The sequence below is a fragment of the Herpailurus yagouaroundi genome, unplaced genomic scaffold (assembly GCF_014898765.1).
Source record: "Herpailurus yagouaroundi ecotype Mexico unplaced genomic scaffold, PumYag 220, whole genome shotgun sequence".
Classification (NCBI taxonomy): Eukaryota; Metazoa; Chordata; class Mammalia; order Carnivora; family Felidae; genus Herpailurus; species Herpailurus yagouaroundi.
In genome coordinates, this window is record NW_024412451.1 from 7,857,957 (window position 1) to 7,875,823 (window position 17,867).

The window sequence follows — 17,867 nt, forward strand, 5'->3', positions numbered from 1 at the left end:
TTGCCACACTCATTACATTTGTAAGGTTTCTCTCCAGTATGGATTTTCTTGTGTTGAGTAAGATTTGAACGCTCAGAAAAGGCTTTGCTGCATTCATTACATTTGTAAGGTTTCTCACCAGTATGCACTCTCTCATGACTCCAAAGTTGTGAACGATGGATAAATGCCTTTCCACATTCATTACATTTGTAAGGTTTCTCTCCAGTATGCACTTTCTGATGATTTGCAAGGTTTGAATTTTGACTACAGACCTTGCCACATATGTTACATTTATATGGTTTCTCTCCTGTATGGACTCTCTGATGTCTGGTGAGACTCGAAACCCTGTTAAAGGATTTGACACATTCATTACATCTGTAAGGTTTCTCTCCAGTATGGATTTTCATATGTCGAATAAGACGTGAGCACTCAGGAAAGGCTTTGCCACAGTCATTACATTTATAAGGTCTCTGTCCAGAATGAACGATCTCATGACTCATGAGGTTTGAGCTTTTGCTAAAAGCCTTCCCACAGTCATTACATTTGTAAGATTTTCCTCTAGTGTATGCTCTTCTGTCTTGTGCAGGTAACAAAGGATATTTAGAAATCTTCCTAGATTTATTCCAAATGTTTCTGGTACTGGGAGGAATTCTTTCAAGTGGGGAGACTGAGGAACCATTGCTGACAGACTTCTCAGTGGGATTACATTCATACATTTTCTCCTCACTATGAAATGTCTGCAGTTTGGGCAGATGTGCCTGAGAAATTAATCCAATTCTATTTTCCATGCAGTTTATGTACTGGTTTCCAGCACCACTTCTGTTATTGTCCATTTTTAATAAATTCCTTATAAATGGCTCATCATGCATGAAATGCTGGTACGTATTGTTTCTCACAGAAACACCCTGCTTTTCAGGAAGAGTAACTGAGGACTGATTAAGTTGCTGATCTTTTCTCCAAGTGAGATTTTTGTCATGGGTCAAAGGCACTTCTTTGTAATTTCTTGCATCACATTGCCACTGACTTTCAAACTCATGCATATCTTCCCAGACTTCCTGGAGATCAAAATCCTTGATGCCATGACTTTCATTTCTCTCCAATAACACTAAGTGATAAAATTCGCCTTTATTAATGTCCTCTGTTGGTGATAATTCCTTGATTGCAAATCCAGCAGAAGTACTTCCTATCAGAGTTGGAAAGTAAATATTTTATAGTAAATTATATGATTACACACCAAAATACTTTACACTGAACACAGGAAGTTTCTCAAACATGGTCTTCAAACACTATTGCTAAATACAATGTTTTTAAGTTTCTTTTTATAAATGTGGGGATAGTGCTTATACTTACACATCTATAGGAATATGATTGTGTTATTAAGTTAAAAGCCTGACCTTACAAACAGCACCTGATGTAGCAATAGACATAATACTGACTCATCCTGTAAGAACTTATACTATGGATATGAAGGACAAGTGGAAAACATTCAACGGGGAGACAGTATAGTGTTGTAGGAAGACTGTAGGCTTACATCTATTTCAGTATTTGCTCTAAAAATTATCAAACTAAGTATCCCATGTCCATTTTTAGGTAGATACTCCAAGGAATTAAATAATATATACATGTTCCAGGAGACACATACAAGAATTTTTTTTTGAAGTTTATTTAAAGACTGAGCTTGTGAATGGGGGACGGACAGGGAGAGAAAGAGAATCCCAAGAAGTCCTCACACTGCAAGCGCAACGTACAATGCGGGGCTCAAACTCAGGAACTATGAGATCATGACCTCAGCCAAAATCCAGAGTTAGACACTTAACAGTCTGAGCCACCCAAGTTCACCAATATAATGTATCATTATATACAAAAGCTATGGCAAATCAAGTTAATGATATGTCTGTGACTAAAGCAGTAACTTAAAAAAAAAAAAAGTATGCTTTCAAAATATAAAAAATACCCAGGTTAAAGAATGCCACAGGGGCATCTGGGAGGCTCAGTCTGTTGAGTGCCCGACTTTGACTATGGTCATGATCGTACCGTTTATAGGTTCAAACCCTGCTTCAGGCTCTGTGCTGACAGCTTGGAGCCTGGATCCTGCTTCAGACACTGTGTGTGTGTGTGTGTGTGTCTCTCTCTCTCTCTCTCTCTCTCTCTCTCTCTCTCTCACCCGTACCCTGTTCATGCTCGCTCCCTCTCAAAAATAAACATTAATAAAAAAGAGATAAATTTAATTGAGGTAAATATGTATTGTAACAATGAGATATCACTACACGTGAGAATGGTGAAAATCCAGAATGCTAACACCAAATACTAGTGTGAATGTGGAACAGTAAGAACTCTCATTCATTGCTGATGGGAATGCAAAATGGTATGCCACTTTGGAAGACAGTTTGCCCTTTCTTAGAAAACTAAGTGTACTCTTAAATATGATCTAGCAATCACACTCCTTGGTATTTACACAAATGCGTTGAAAATTTATGTCCCCATAAAAACCTACACACGAAATAGAGGAATCCTAAAATGTGTATGGAACCAGAGAAGACTGTGAAAGCCCAGAGCATCTTGAGAAAAAAAAACAAACCTGGAGGCATCACATGCCCTGATTTCAAACTCCTTAATTACAAAGCTGCGGTAATTAAATCAGCAGGGTATTAGGGGCGCCTAGGTGGCTCAGTCGGTTAAGCATCCAACTTCGGCTCAGATCATGATCTCACAGTCTGAGTTCAAGCCCCACGTTGGGCTCTGTGCTGACAGCTCGGAGCCTGGAGCTTGCTGCAGATTCTGTGTCTCCCTCTCTCTCTGACCCTCCCCCATTAATGCTCTATCTCTGTCTCAAAAATAAACATTAAAAAAATTTTTTTAAATCAGCAGGGTATTAGCATAAAAATCGACACACAGATCACCAGAAAAGAGCTCAGAAATAAACCCACACACAGTCAATTAATTTACAACAAAGGAGACATGACTATACAATGCAGAAAGAACAATCTCTTTAGTAGATGGTTTGGGAAAACTGGACAGCCACAGGCAAAAGACTGAAACTCGACCACTGTCTAACGCCATACACAAAAAGTAACTCACAACGGATTAAAGACTTAAATCTAAGACCTGAAACCAAAAAATTCCTATAAGATAGGGGGTAATGAGTTCCTTGATAGAGGTCTAGGGAATGATGTGGTTTTTTTTTTCTTGTTGTTGTTTTTGACTGTTAACGGCAAAAGAAAAAACAACAAATGCAGAAGTAAGTGGGACTACATCAAACTAAAAAGTGCACAGCAAAGGAAACACTTTTTCAACAAAATGAAAAGGCATCCTTAATAAATAGGAGAAAATATTAGCAAATTAAGTATCTGATAAGGGCCTAATAATCCAAAACATAGACAAAAATCGCTCAAATAATCCAACTAGAGAAATGGGCAGAAGATCTGAATAGATATTTTCGAAGACCTAAAGATGGCCTAAAGGACCATAAAAAGAGACTTAACGTCCATTCATCATCAGCGAAATGCAAACCAAAACCACAATATCACCTGACACCTACTGGAATGGCAGTTCTCAAAAAGACCAGAAATAACAAGTATTGCTGATGGGGTGGAGAATTTGTGCACTGTTAGTGGAGCCAAAATTGGTGTAGCCAAGAGAACTACTGTGTGATCCACCAATTTTACCTGAGTATGTATCTGAAGAAAACAAAACTACTAACTCGAAAAGATAGAAGCGTTCGGATGTTCACTGCAGCATCATTTACAGTAGCTGAGATATAGACACAATCTAAGTGTCCACTGATGGGTGAATGGGTAAAGTTGTGTATATATAACACAATATGATCCAGCCATAAAAAAGAACAGAACTTGCCATTTGTGACAACATGGATGGACCCTTGAGGACATTATGTTAAGAGGAATGAGTCAAAGACCAATACATTATGATTTCTCTTATGTGTGGAATCTTAAAAAAACAAAAGAACCCCTCTTAGATAGAACATACTGGTGGTTATTAGAGGCAGGTATTGAGGGGACGGTGGCAGAAAAGGGTGAAGATGATTAAAATGTTTAAAAAAAAAATGAGGGATGCCTGGCTGGCTCAGTGAGTAGAGCATGCAACCCTTGATCCTGGGGTTGTGAGTTCAAACTCCACGATGGGTGCAGAGTTTACTTAAAAAAAAAAAAACAAAAATTGCTGCTGCCGCTTGAGTTCCTAAAACAATAAAAAGAAAACAAAACAAAACCAAGCCCCCCAAAATATCCATATGGTACTTTCTGTATTCCAGGAATACAATACAATACACATCTATGGAAGGATACAAGCTCTTCCCACAGAAAAGCTCGCTAGAGAGATCAGTAAGCTGTGCTGTACTTACACTATATCTAATTTTGGATTTTCACTTTTTGGAATTATCCAAATCATGACTTCTTCCTAATTAATGCACAAGCATTCAACCTCAAGAAGCCAGGATGGCCCAGGAAAGAAAGAGATAAACTTTAGGTCTACTTTATTAGACAGATGCTACGTTTTGTTTGTCTCCTGAGAAGTCCTCCCAGGGATACAAAATGGAAATGGAAAGTGAATAGGTCCTGGGGTCTGCACTACAGAGGCCTCAGCTCAGTCCTCCTCAAACCAAGGCACCAGTATGGTCAGAGGGGCCAGGTGCTATCAGTTGCAGGTCCTATCAGTGGGAGTTTAAACTTCTACACATGTGACTTACTCATTTGAATACCAGAATGAGAAGTGTGTGTGGGTGGGGAAAGATTTCCTCTGACAGCTCCTAAGAATAAACTTGTATTTTCCCACAAATTGTTCCCAAACAATATTTACTGGAGCAGCTTACTCTCTGCTCATCTGAGCTCTGACTTGTGCTCACATCCCCATACATTCCCTGAATGTTCCCCTATATTCACTTCACTTTCCACAGTCCAGGGCTCTTCTCTCTGGAAACAGGTGATGGGGATGATATTCAGCTCAGGAAGAGATTTTCAGTTAAAAGAAAAACGGAACATGATCTGCTTTACTCTTCCAGAACACATGCCCAGCACTCTGTTCAGCAAAGAAAAGAAGAAAGGACATTCATTATATGTGGGTGAAAATTAATCAACTGACTGCCTGAATGCTTAAGGGGTATTTTAAGTATGCAGAGATCTGGTTCTTTTCTAAGAACGACTGAATAAAAAGCACAAGGGCACAAGGGTAAGACCACAGAATCAGAGATTTAAATAAATTCACCATAATGTTTCCTCTTCCCCCCAATTTTAAATAACATTATTCTCTCTGAGCCTTGTCTTTAAAGAGGTCAGAGAAATTGGACTTTGCTAAGAATTCAAGGGTTTTAGGTCCTATTCCCCAGACCCCGAGATTTTTACTTAGATTCTAGTTAGTTAGCAGAGTGTAGTACTGGTTTCAGGAGTAGAATTTAGTGATTCTTCACTTACATAGAACACCCATCACCAGCTCCCTCCCTTTAGCTTCTCTGACTGCTAAGTTCTGCAACCACCTAAACAAGCAGGAATGCAGACCTTCTGAAGGAAAGGGAAGTTAGAGTCCATTTGCCACATTATGAAGCCTTTCCATTCTCAATCAAAATGGCTGCAATCAGTCCTTTCAAGAATAGGGATGTGAAACTCCTATGATCAAGTCGGGGCCTCTCAAGAAACTGCAAAGTCACATAAAATTAACTACCGACTTCTGAAGGGAAGTTATCCTCACCCAGGGAGACCAGGTTCCTGTAGTTCTCCAACATCACGTCCCTGTACAAGGCCCTCTGAGCGGGGTCCAGGCACTCCCACTCCTCCTGAGAGAACTCTATGGCCACATCCCTGAATGTCAGCCATCCCTGAAATGAAAACACACTTCACCAAGTGAACACGGAAACTGTTCTCATTTTGACACAAATGAGAGAAGCAAAATTATACTTGGCTGGTGTTCTTTTACCCATGTAAGATAATTTAAAGAGCAGATAACATAAAATTAGCCATTTTAAAGTACCATTCAGTGACATTTAGTGCATTCACAATGTTGCACAAACATCACGTCTCATCCCCAAAGGAAATCCTTTACCCACTAAGCAGGTACTTCCTAGTCCCCAGTCCCTGGCAACCACTAGTGCTTTGTCTCTATGGATTTGCCAATTTTGGATCTTTTCATGTAAAGGAAAGGTATCAAAAATGTGACATTTGGCATCTGCCTTCTTTCACACAGAATCGTGTTTGGGGTTCATCCATGATATAGTATGCATCAGTGGTCCATTTCCTTTCTTCTGCCTGCAGAGTATTCCACTGCAGGACTAGACCATTTTCACTCAACTACTGATGGGCATTTTGTTGTTATTACCTTTGCTGATGTTAATAAGTTGCTATGAACTTTCTAGTACAAGGTAAGTGTTCGGATACCTGTTTTCAGTTCTTTTCGTTTGTACCTAGCTGTGGAATTACCAGGTCACATGGTTTTAATTTTTTTCAGAATCTTCCACAAGCTTTTTCACAGCAGCTATGTTTTTACAGCAACGTGTCATGATTCGAATTTCTCTATTTTTGTAGTTGTTGTTTTACAATAGTCATCCTAGTGGGTGTGAAAGGATATCTCATTGTGGTTTTAATTTTGCATCTTACTAACTACTTCTACATGACTACTTTCATGGAACATCTCTTCATGTGCTGGTTTCATTTGTGTACCTTCTATGGAGAAATGTCTATTAAAATCTTTTGACCATTTTTAAAGTTGGATTCTTTGTATTTTGGTTGTTGAGTTGTACAAGTTCTTCCTTTATTCTAGGTCTAGACCCTTCACAGATATGTGACTGGCAGATTATTTCCTCCCATTTGGTAGATTGTTTCACTTAATGTGATAATGTCCTTCAGTGCACAGACATGATTAATTCTGATGATGACCAATTTATTTTGTCTTTTCCTCTTTTGCTTTTGGGGTCATGGATAAAAATCCAGTGCCAACCCTAAAGTCATAAAGACTCAACCCTAACTTTTCACTTAAGACTTTTATAGTTTTAGCTCTTACATTTAGTCTTTGATTAATTCTGAATTGATTTCCTTATATGGTACAAGGTAGATTCAATTTCATTCTCACATAGATATCTAGTTGTGCCAGTACCATTTAAGAGACTATTGTTTTCCTACTGTCTGTTTTTGGCACACTTGTGAAAAAGGAATGGATTGCAGATGTATGGGTTTATTTGTGGATGCTCAGTTCTATCACTTTGATCTACATTTCTAGCCTCTGATGACATTACAGTTTTGATTATTCCAAGTTACTGTAGTGAGATTTATGTTGGGAATTGTAGGCACTCCAATTTTGTTCTTTCTCATATTTATTTTGGTTATTTGGCATCCTTACCAATTCAATATGAGTTTTAGAATCAGGATTCCCATTTGTATAAAACACGCTGTTGTGATTTTGCTGAGGACTGCATTACTCTTTGTATCACTCTGGAGAGGACTCCCACTTTACGGTCTTCCAATCCACAAACACAGGATATCTTGACATTTATTTAGGTTTTCTTTAATCTTCCTCCGTAACTTTTTGGTTTTCACTGTGTATAAATCTTCCATTCTCATGGTTAAATCTATCTCCATTTGTTTTCTTGCTCTTGTAAATGAAACTGTTTACTTTCCACTGGTTGTAACTGCATGGAAATGCAACTGAATTTTGAGTGTTGGCATTGTATTTTGTAACTTCCATCAATACATTGTCTCTAAGTTTGAGGATTCTTTATTTCTAAATATAAGATCATGTATGCTATGAATAAAGCTAGTTTGATTTCTTTCCCAATCTTGACACATTTTATTTATTTTTCCTCTGTATTTTCTCTGGTTACAACCTCCAGTAGAGTGTTGATTTGTGGTGGCAAAATGGGGCACACCTGTTTTGTTGTTGGTAAGAGGGGGAAGTTTCCAGTTGTTCACCACTGAGTGTGTTAGCCACGGAATTTTCATAACGACCTTTTTCAGACTGAGCAAGTTCCTTTCCACTCCTAATGTTTGAGTTTTTGTTGGATGCAGTGTCTGACTCTGGATTTCAGCTAAGGTCATGATGTCACAGTTTATGAGTTTGAACGCTGCATCAGGCTCTGCGGTGATACTGTGGAGCCTGGTTGAGATTCTCTCTCTCTCTCTCTCTCTCTCTCTCTCTCTCTCTCTCTCTCTGCCCCTCCCTCAATCACACTCTCTCTCAAAATAAATAAATAAAAACTTAAAAAAAAATGTGAGCCATTGTAAACACAGAGTGGAATCATTTTATACAATTCCTTTGTGTTTTATTGAAGAGTTGAATTCATGCACATTTCAAGTTACTACTAGTTAAGAATTACTTCTAACATGGGCTGCTTATATGTCTACTATTTTCTTTCGTAATTCCTCCCTTCATTGGATGTCTGTATTTGTGTGCGCATACCATTTTGACTGCCTTTGTATTGATTTTTCTGTATATTTCCCAGTTATTTTCTGAGTGGTTATCCTGGGGATTGCAGTTTTTACATATTAGGCTACTAATATTTAAATTTCAGTTGATACTAACTTAGCTTTAATAGCATACTAACAAGCCTGTTATACAACCTTTATCTTCTTGTCAAAAACTACCTCTTCATAAAAGATATGAACAGATGTTTCATACACTCAAGAGCAGATTTTTATTATTGTTTTACACATTTGTCTTTTTTCTAAAATTTTTAAATGTTTTTATTTATTTTTGAGACAGAGAGAGACAGAGCGTGAGCAGGGGAGGGGCGGAGAGGGAGACGCAGAATCCAAAGCAGGCTCCAGGCTCTGAGCTGTCAGCACAGAGCCCAACACAGGGGTCGAACCCACAAACCGCGAGATTATGACCTGAGCCGAAGTTGGACGCTTAACCGACTGAGCCACCCAGGCACCCCTACACATTTGTCTCTTAAGACACACAGGAAAAGCTGAGTTAGAAAACAAAAATAAATTAATACTGGCTTTTATATTCACTTATGTGGTTACCTTTACTAGTGTTCTTTATTTGTTCCTATGGCTTTGAGGTACCACTAATTTCCACCCATTTCAGCCTGAAGAACCCATTTGGCATTTGATGTAGGTTAAGTCTGTAAGTGTGAACTCCCTCAGCCTTTGTTCACTTAGGAGTCTCTTAATTTCACTATCAATTTTGAAGTATAGTTTGCCTGATAATGAATTTCTGGTAGATTTTGTTTTAATCTTTCAAACTTTATATCATGAGAATGCTTCCTGGCCTCCACAGTTTCTAAAGAGAAACACGCCATTAAACTTATTCAGAATCCCAGTACCTAAGAAGTTTCCGTCTTGCTACGTTCCACATTCTCTTTTTGTCTTGTAAAAGTTGAACGATTATGTGACTGCCAGAGATCTCCACGCATTTGACCTAGTTCAAGTTCACTGCGTTTTTTCGGACGTGTAGGTTGTATTTGATAAACATGGGAGGTTTTCAGCTCTTTCTTCAAATATTCTTTCTGCCTTTCCTTCTAGAACCCCTATTACGTTTGTATCAGTATTTGTTATAGTGTCCCAAAGGTTTCTTGGTCTCTGGCCATTCTTTTTCCTTTCTTCCCTTTTATTCAGCTTTTTTCCCCTTTCTTCTCCTCACATTTGATAATTTCAATTAATCTATGTTTAGGTGTACAGATTCTTATTCTTTTTGACCATCTGCTGATGAACCCTCTAGTGGTTTTCAATTTTGGTGTTTATACTTTCTTAACTCCAGAATTTCTATTCCATCCCTGTACTATTATTTCTTTGTCTTTAATGACATTTTCTATCTGTTGAAACATTGTTCTCCTACTTCTCAGTTCTCTTCCATGTTTTCCTTTAGCTGAGGATGTTCAAGACAGTTGATTTAAAATCTTTACTTAATAAGTGGAATGTCTCTGCCTCCTCAGAAAGACCATCATTAACCTGCTATTCTTCCTTAACAGATGTACAATCTTAAGATATCCTTAGATGTCTGTAGTGAGGTCAGCCTACTCAGAAAGAGCCATCATGGCATTCTTTAAAACATTCCTTAAAGGACCCAAGTATCTTCATTTAGAGAATGCTCCAATGAGGATCTAAAATAGCAGTTATCTCCATGTTTACTAAGATGAAAACAACTTCCATTTATATGGTATGTAAATATTTCAATTTGCAGAATATGATTAAACATTTATTGAAGAATATATTCTAATATCACATTACAATATTTAAATGATTTTTTAGAAGATTTGCACTAAAAAACAGGTTCCTGATGAAGACAATCAGTGATGCTGGACGATATGACACGGAAGGCGACATTTTACTTCTTAGTTTCTAAATTGCATCACTGCGTGGAACTGAACCAGAAAAATATATACTAGAGTGGGTTAGTGCAAAAATAATAATAAAATTTAACAATAATTTGCAAAATGACAATTGAGCACCAGCTTCTCCGATGATACAAAGTTCTGCTCCTATGTCTGGCTAAATTATAAACAGTTTTATCTAAAAGATGTGCAGCGTGTAAGAGTTCCTAAAAGAACACCATGGTCTTTATGTGATGGATGTGCTATAAATAATTTAAAGAACACTTCCTGAGGTTAGCTAGGGAAATACTGTAATGGGATCAGGAGTAACTTACTACATACCTGCAGGAAATTACATTCCATCTGACGTCAATATACTAATGTACTGTGATGACAAACTCTACCTCCTGACCCAGACCCGTTGCTTCTTACACACACAATGATTACTGATTGTTTTCTACACATTCACGTCTGTAAGATCTTGTTTGAATCACGTTTACCATGTGTGTAATATCTTGTGAGCTCAATAAATACAGAGATCCCGTTTGGGGATCTTGTCTCCTCCTGGACATTAGCCTCTCTCGTGTTCCATTCTGCGTCTGTCTCTGGTTGGACAAGACAGAACTCCAGACTGATACACTGTGACACTGTTAGAGCAGCAGGTTGATTCTACAGTTGAAAACTAATTATGTTAATAAAACACCCTCTATATTTCTTATTTCTACTTTGAACTTCCCATTCTACTCCAAAGTATTAATATTGCGCAGTCAGAAGCACAATGACCCATCTTTACTGTCAAAAGGCGTTTGTAAAACCAGACGAAACAAATTTCCGTCAAACGTATTTTCCAGGGCTTATCATGTACTTGTGTACATTAATACATTACTTACATATGTAATCTCTTTAATCCTGGTTTATATGACCTGAAAGGGCACTCAGAAGGGACCTCTGAAGAATTCTTACTGCCCAACCTCACAGACACCACAGAGCCTACTCCCCATCTCTAGTTCTTGCCTGTGAAGAAAATCCTTCACAGGATGACCACCTAAAAGGAGCATCTTCCTAAGTTCCACGTCACTGGGTCACAGTGAGATGGAATCTGCACGGAGATGAGAGGAGACTGGGAGAAGACCCTGGGTGTGATTAACAATTTAGGCAGGACATCTTGGAGACAGAGAAGATTAACAAGTCCAAAGCGTGACATATTAGGAAAAGGAACAATCAATGAAAAAAAGAATTTTACCTGGAAAAGAGCCATTCCTTCTTTTTTCCCTCTTCTTCTAGTCTTCTTTCTCAGGTAAGGTTATACTGTGTGACAAAAGGTATGTTGTTTAATGTTTAGAATCAACATAACCCCTTCCTCTGCCACAATATACATAAGGAGAGAAACTTACTGTTGGAAAAAGTCCTTTACTGCCCACTGCAACAGGAGGATGCAGGGACAATAATGTCCTATGTGGTGGCCAACAAGTGCATTTTTTACCCACTTCTTCACGAAGGCCTCACCTACTGCTCAAATTTACACTCCACTGCAACTGCACTGTCTTGTCTGCCTGGCACTTGGCCAAACGGAATGGCCTCTTTCAAGATCTTGGCTCCTCCCTAGGCAGCCAGCATCCAAGGAATGGTTGATGCAGTACACAGAAGCCAGTACATTCCATCAATATGGACCAGCCCTTAAGGGCCACCCCTGCTCCAGAGTTCCCTGGTAGCAATACTGAGAAGTTTAGATCTTTGTCCTGATGGTGATGGGAAGCCTGTAAGAGGGTTTAATGTCAAAGGTTGACACAATCAAATGTTTAAGATTTAGCCAGGATAAACAGAGAGGGTGGAGCTGACAGAGGCATGTCCCTGTCTCTGAGGCTATGCTCCTGCCTCTTAGTGGTTTTCAATATTTTTGGAACTGGTCACATTGTGAACTCCAATTATAACTACACACTCTCTCCCAGAAAGCTGCCAAAAACAAATACACCCACAGGGTGAATTGGTATCATCCAATCTGTGGAGAGCCTGAACAAATCAAAAAGGCCCCCGGGTCACAGCAATGGACAGATTATCTGATCTAAAAGTCAACAAGGAAACAATGGCTTTGAATGACACACTGGACCAGATGGACTGAACAGATATATTCAGAACATTTCATCCTAAAGCAGCAGAATATACATTCTTCTCCAGTGCACATGGAACGTTCTCCAGAACAGACCACATAATGGGACACAAATCAGCCCTCAGCAAGTACAAAAAGACTGAGATCATACTGTGCATATTTTCAAACCACAACGCTATGAAACTCGAAATCAACCACAAGAAAAAATTTGGAAACGTAACAAATACTTGAAGACTGAAGAACATCCTACTAAAGAATGAAAGGGCTAACCAAGAAGTTAAAGAGGAAATTAAAAAGTATATGGAAGCCAATGAAAATGATAACACCACAACCCAAACCCTCTGGGACGCAGCAAAGGAGGTCATAAGAGGAAAGTATATAGCAATCCAGGCCTTCCTGAAGAAGGAAGAAAGATCTCAGATACACAACCTAACCTTATGCCTTAAAGAGCTAGAAAGAGATCAGCAAATAAAACCCAAAACCAGCATAAGACAGGAAATAATAAAGATTGGAGCAGAAATTAATGCTATCAAAACCAAAAAAACCAGTAGAACAGATCAATGAAATCAGAAGCCATATGCCATATGCCATAAAATGGGCAATGTGGAAGAAATGGACAAATTCCTAGAAACATATACACTACCAAACCTGAAAACAAAGAAATAGAAAATTTGAACAGACCCATAACCAGTAACCAAATTGAATTAGTCATCAAAAATCTCCCAAAAAACAAGAGTCCAGGGCCAGATGGCTTTCCAGGGGAATTCTACCAAACATTTAAGGAAGAGTTAACACCTATTCTCTTGAAGCTGTTCCAAAAATAGAAATGGAAGGAAAACTTCCAAACTCATTCTATGAAGCCAGCATTACCTTGATTCCAAAACCAGACAGAGACCCCACTAAAAAGGAGAACTACAGACCAATTTCCCTGATGAACATGGATGCAGAAATCCTCAACAAGATAGTAGCCAACCGGATCCAAGAATACATTAAAAAAATTATTCACCACGACCAAGTGGGATTTATACCTGGGAGGCAGGGCTGGTTCAATATCTGCAAAACAATTAACGAGATTCATCACATCAATAAAAGAAATGACAAGAACCATATGATTCTCTCAACAGGTGCAGAGAAAGCATTCAACAAAATACAGCATCCTTTCTTGATAAAAACCCTCAAGAAAGTAGGGATAGAAGGATCATACCTCAAGATTATAAAAGCCATATATGAATGACCCAACGCTAATATCCTCCTCAATGGGGAAAAACTGAGAGCTTTCCCCCAAAGGTCAGGAACAAGACAGGGATGTCCACTCTCGCCACTGTTATTCAACATAGTACTGGAAGTCTTAGCCTTTGCAATCAGACAACACAAAGAAATAAAAGGCATCCAAATCGGCCAGGAGGAGGTCAAACTTTCACTCTTTGCAGATGACATGACACTCTATACGGAAAACCCTAAAGATTCCACCGAAAAACTGCTAGAACTGATTCATGAATTCAGCAAAGTTGCAGGATATAAAATCAATGCACAGAAATCGGTTGCATTCCTATTCACCAACAATGAAGCAACAGAAAGAAATCAAGGAATCGATCCCATTTACAATTGCACCAAAACCCATAAAATACCTAGGAATAAATCCAACCAAAGAGGTGAAAAACGTATACACTGAAAACTACAGAAAGCTGATGAAAGAATTGAAGAAGACACAAAAAAAAAATGGAAAAAGATTCCATGCTCCTGGATAGGAAAAACAAATATTGTTAAAATGTTGATACTAACCAAAGGAATCTACATATTCAATACAATCCCTACCAAAATAACACCAGCATTCTTCGCAGAGCTAGAACAAATAATCCTAAAATTTGTACGGAACCAGAAAAGACCCCGAACAGCCAAAGCAATCTTGAAAAAGAAAACCAAAGCAGGAGGCATCACAATCCCAGACTTCAAGCTATACTACAAAGCTGTAATCATCAAGACAGTATGGTACTGGCACAAGAACAGACACTCAGATCGATGGAACAGAACAGAGAACCCAGAAATGGACCCACAAATGTATGGCGAACTAATCTTTGACAAAAGCAGGAAAGAATATCCAATGGAATAAAGACAGTCTCTTCAGCAAGTGGTGCTGGGAAAACTGGACAGCGACATGCAGAAGAATGAACCTGCACCACTTTCTTACACCATACACAAAAAGAAACTCAAAATGGACGAAAAACCTCAATGTAAGACAGGAAGCCATCAAAATCCTTGGGAAGAAAGCAGGCAAAAACCTCTTTGATCTTGGCCACAGCAACTTCTTACTCAACACGTCTCCAGAGGCAAGAGAAACAAAAACATAAATGAACTGTTGGGACCTCGTCAAAAATAAAAGCTTCTGCACAGCGAAGGTAACAATCAGCAAAACTAAAAGGCAACTGACAGAATGGGAGAAGATATTTGCAAACGACATATCAGATAAAGGGTTAGTATCCAAAGTCTATAAAGAACTTATTAAACTCCACACTCAAAAAACAAATAATCCAGTGAAGAAATGGGCAAAAGACATGAATAGACACTTCTCCAAGGAAGACATCCAGATGGCCAACCGACACATGAAAAAATGCTCAACATCACTCATCATCAGGGAAATACAGGTCGATACCACCTTACACCTGTCAGAATGGCTAACATGAACAACTCAGGCAACAACAGATGTTGGCGAGGATGCGGAGAAAGAGGATCTCTTTTGCATTGTTGGTGGCAATGCAAGCTGGTGCAGCCATTCTGGAAAACAGTATGGAGGTTCTTCAAAAAATTAAAAATAGAACTACCCTATGACCCAGCAATTGCATTACTAGGCATTTATGCACGGGATACAGGTGTGCTGTTTCAAAGGGACACATGCACCCCCATGTTTACAGCAGCACTATCAACAATAGCTAAGTATGGAAAGAGCCCAAATGTCCATTGATGGATGAATGGATAAAGAAGATGTGGTATACATAAATATATACAATGGAGTATTACTCGGCAATCAAAAAGAATGAAATCTTGCCATTTGCAACTATGTGGATGGAAGTGGAGGGTATTATGCTAAGAGAAATTAGTCAGAAAAAGACAAAAATCATATGACTTCACTCATATGAGGACTTTAAGAGACAAAACAGATGAACATAAGGGAAGGGAAACAAAAATAATATAAAAACAGGGAGGGGGACAAAACATAAGAGACTCATAAATATGGAGAACAAACTGAGGTTACTGGAGGCATTGTGGGAGGGGGGATGGGCTAAAAGGGTAAGAGGCACTAAGGAATGTAGTTCTGAAATCATTGTTGCCACTATATGCTAACTAATTTGGATGTAAATTTAAAAAAATGAAATTAAAAAAAAAAAAGGCAAAGGAAGAATTGAGCCCTTCTTACCTAACTGCTTGAGCTGGGGTATCAATCTTCTCCTGCTGGCCTGGATCCTCATTCGCAGGCCTTCAGACTGACTGAGTTACACCACTGGCTCTCCTGGATCTCCAGCCTGCAGATGGCAAATTGAGGAACTTCACAACCTCCCTAATTGTGTAAAGCAATTGCTCATAATACCTCCTTTCCTAAATATATCCTATTGGTGACCTTCTATCTGGCAAACTTGCTAAACTTATTTATTAATTCTCAGAAGTTTTTTCTGCAAATACTTTTAGAATTTCCACACACACAGCCGTGTCATCTGTAAGTAATGAAACACTTATTCCTTCCTTTTCAATCTTTGTAAGATCCGGTTCTCTTTCTTAATTGTTTTTAAGTTTATTTATTTATTTTGAGAGAGATGGAGATGGCACGAGCCAGGGAGGGGCAGAGAGAGAGGGAGAGAGAGAGAATCCCAAGCAGGTCCGGCACTGTTGGCACAGAGCCTGATGTGGGGCTCCAACTCAGAAAACTGTGGGATCATGACCTGAGCCAAAACTGAAGAGTCTGACACTTAACCGACAGAGCCACCCAGGCACCCTGATCTGTTTTTCTTTCTTAGTTTATCTTCTAAAACACCCAGTTCAAGGGGCGCCTGGGTGGCGCAGTCGGTTGGGCGTCCGACTTCAGCCAGGTCACGATCTCGCGGTCCGTGAGTTCGAGCCCCGCGTCAGGCTCTGGGCTGATGGCTCAGAGCCTGGAGCCTGTTTCCGATTCTGTGTCTCCCTCTCTCTCTGCTCCTCCCCCGTTCATGCTCTGTCTCTCTCTGTCCCAAAAATAAATAAACGTTGAAAAAAAAAGATTTAAAAAAAAACAAAAAAAAAACAAAAACACCCAGTTCAAGCGTGATTAGAAATGGTAACACAGACAACCAGGTCTCATTTGTCATCTCAGAGGGAAAGCTTCCAATATTTCACTATTAACATGCCTTGTGTTGGGAATGTTTTAAAACCCTTTATCTAATTAAGAAACTTTCCTTCAGTTCCTAGTTTTCCAAGATTTTTTCACACATGAGTAAGTGTTGAATTTTATCAAAGATGTTTTTCTGCCTCTATTCTGATGATCATATAGTCTTCTTTTCTGTTAATGTAATGGATTACATTATTGCCTTTGAAATGTTAAACCATTCTTTTATTCCTAAAATAAATCCAACTTGTTTGTGAAAAAAGAAAGAAGTCTGAGTTGAGTGAGCAGAACTGGATGTAAGTAAATTCTGAAATGGTGGCCTGGACAGGTTGAAGTAGAAAGGGCTTGTCCTAATTCCAGATTACCTTTCATACTCATCAACAAGAGAAGCTTCTCTTTTATGTGTTTAATCAAAGTCAAGCATTTAATTCCTCTTTCCCAGAAAAACTGTGTGACATTACAAATAGTTACTAGTCCTGGAAAACATGAAAAATGGTCACCTGTGGGGATGAGCTCTGAGCAATCACGAAAGGATGGGCAGTGTTAGAACAAAGTTCCACATCAATCCAGCCCACCCATCAACTTCTTTACAGAAGAGATAAAGGGGCCTTGAGGGGTATCATCTACTTATTTGGAGATATCAGCTCACTGCTCGGTAATTTAAAAACTGACTTAAGGGAAGAAGAGAACTGTTGAATATTAAATTAGCACACTAAAGTAGGTTTAAGGTAGTGTTAAAAGATTATCAACATCCTTAATGGATGTGTAATGAAATACTATAAAGTTATTTACCAGACATCCAAGAATACTTCCAATATATGATAGAGTAGAAAGCATGTAAAACTCATAATCTGAACGATAAAATTAAGAGGTAAAATAATCTGGAAATTAAAAAGCTATCCAATGGATTATGATATTAAAGATAAAGAGGATACATCAAATTTAGAAAAGAATGCCATGAGCCATAAAAAAAAGGGGGAGAGAAACAGTACTGTTAATGATGGCCACTGTAAAAAGCACCATGTGATTACAGAAAGTCTTCCCCCACTGACTGACTGAGCTAGGCCTCTGCCCTCTAGATGAGTAGGGGTTGCAAATGGCACGATCTTCTGATGCAATACTTAGAAAGTGCAGAGGCCTCAAACGCCAGGTGTCACAACTCGCAATCTCTCCTGCAT

The 17,867-nt window shown here is 38.8% G+C and overlaps 1 protein-coding gene across 1 annotated transcript in view; it reads right to left on the reverse strand.

Annotated features, from left to right (window-relative positions):
* The window catches only part of LOC121018947 (zinc finger protein 677-like), a 138,339-nt gene that overhangs the window by 432 nt on the left and 120,040 nt on the right, over positions 1-17,867 (reverse strand). The window contains 1 exon segment of the mRNA XM_040458071.1: positions 1-1,162. This exon segment is cut by the window's left edge and continues 10 nt beyond it. Coding sequence (XP_040314005.1) covers positions 1-1,162 — 1,162 coding nt within the window.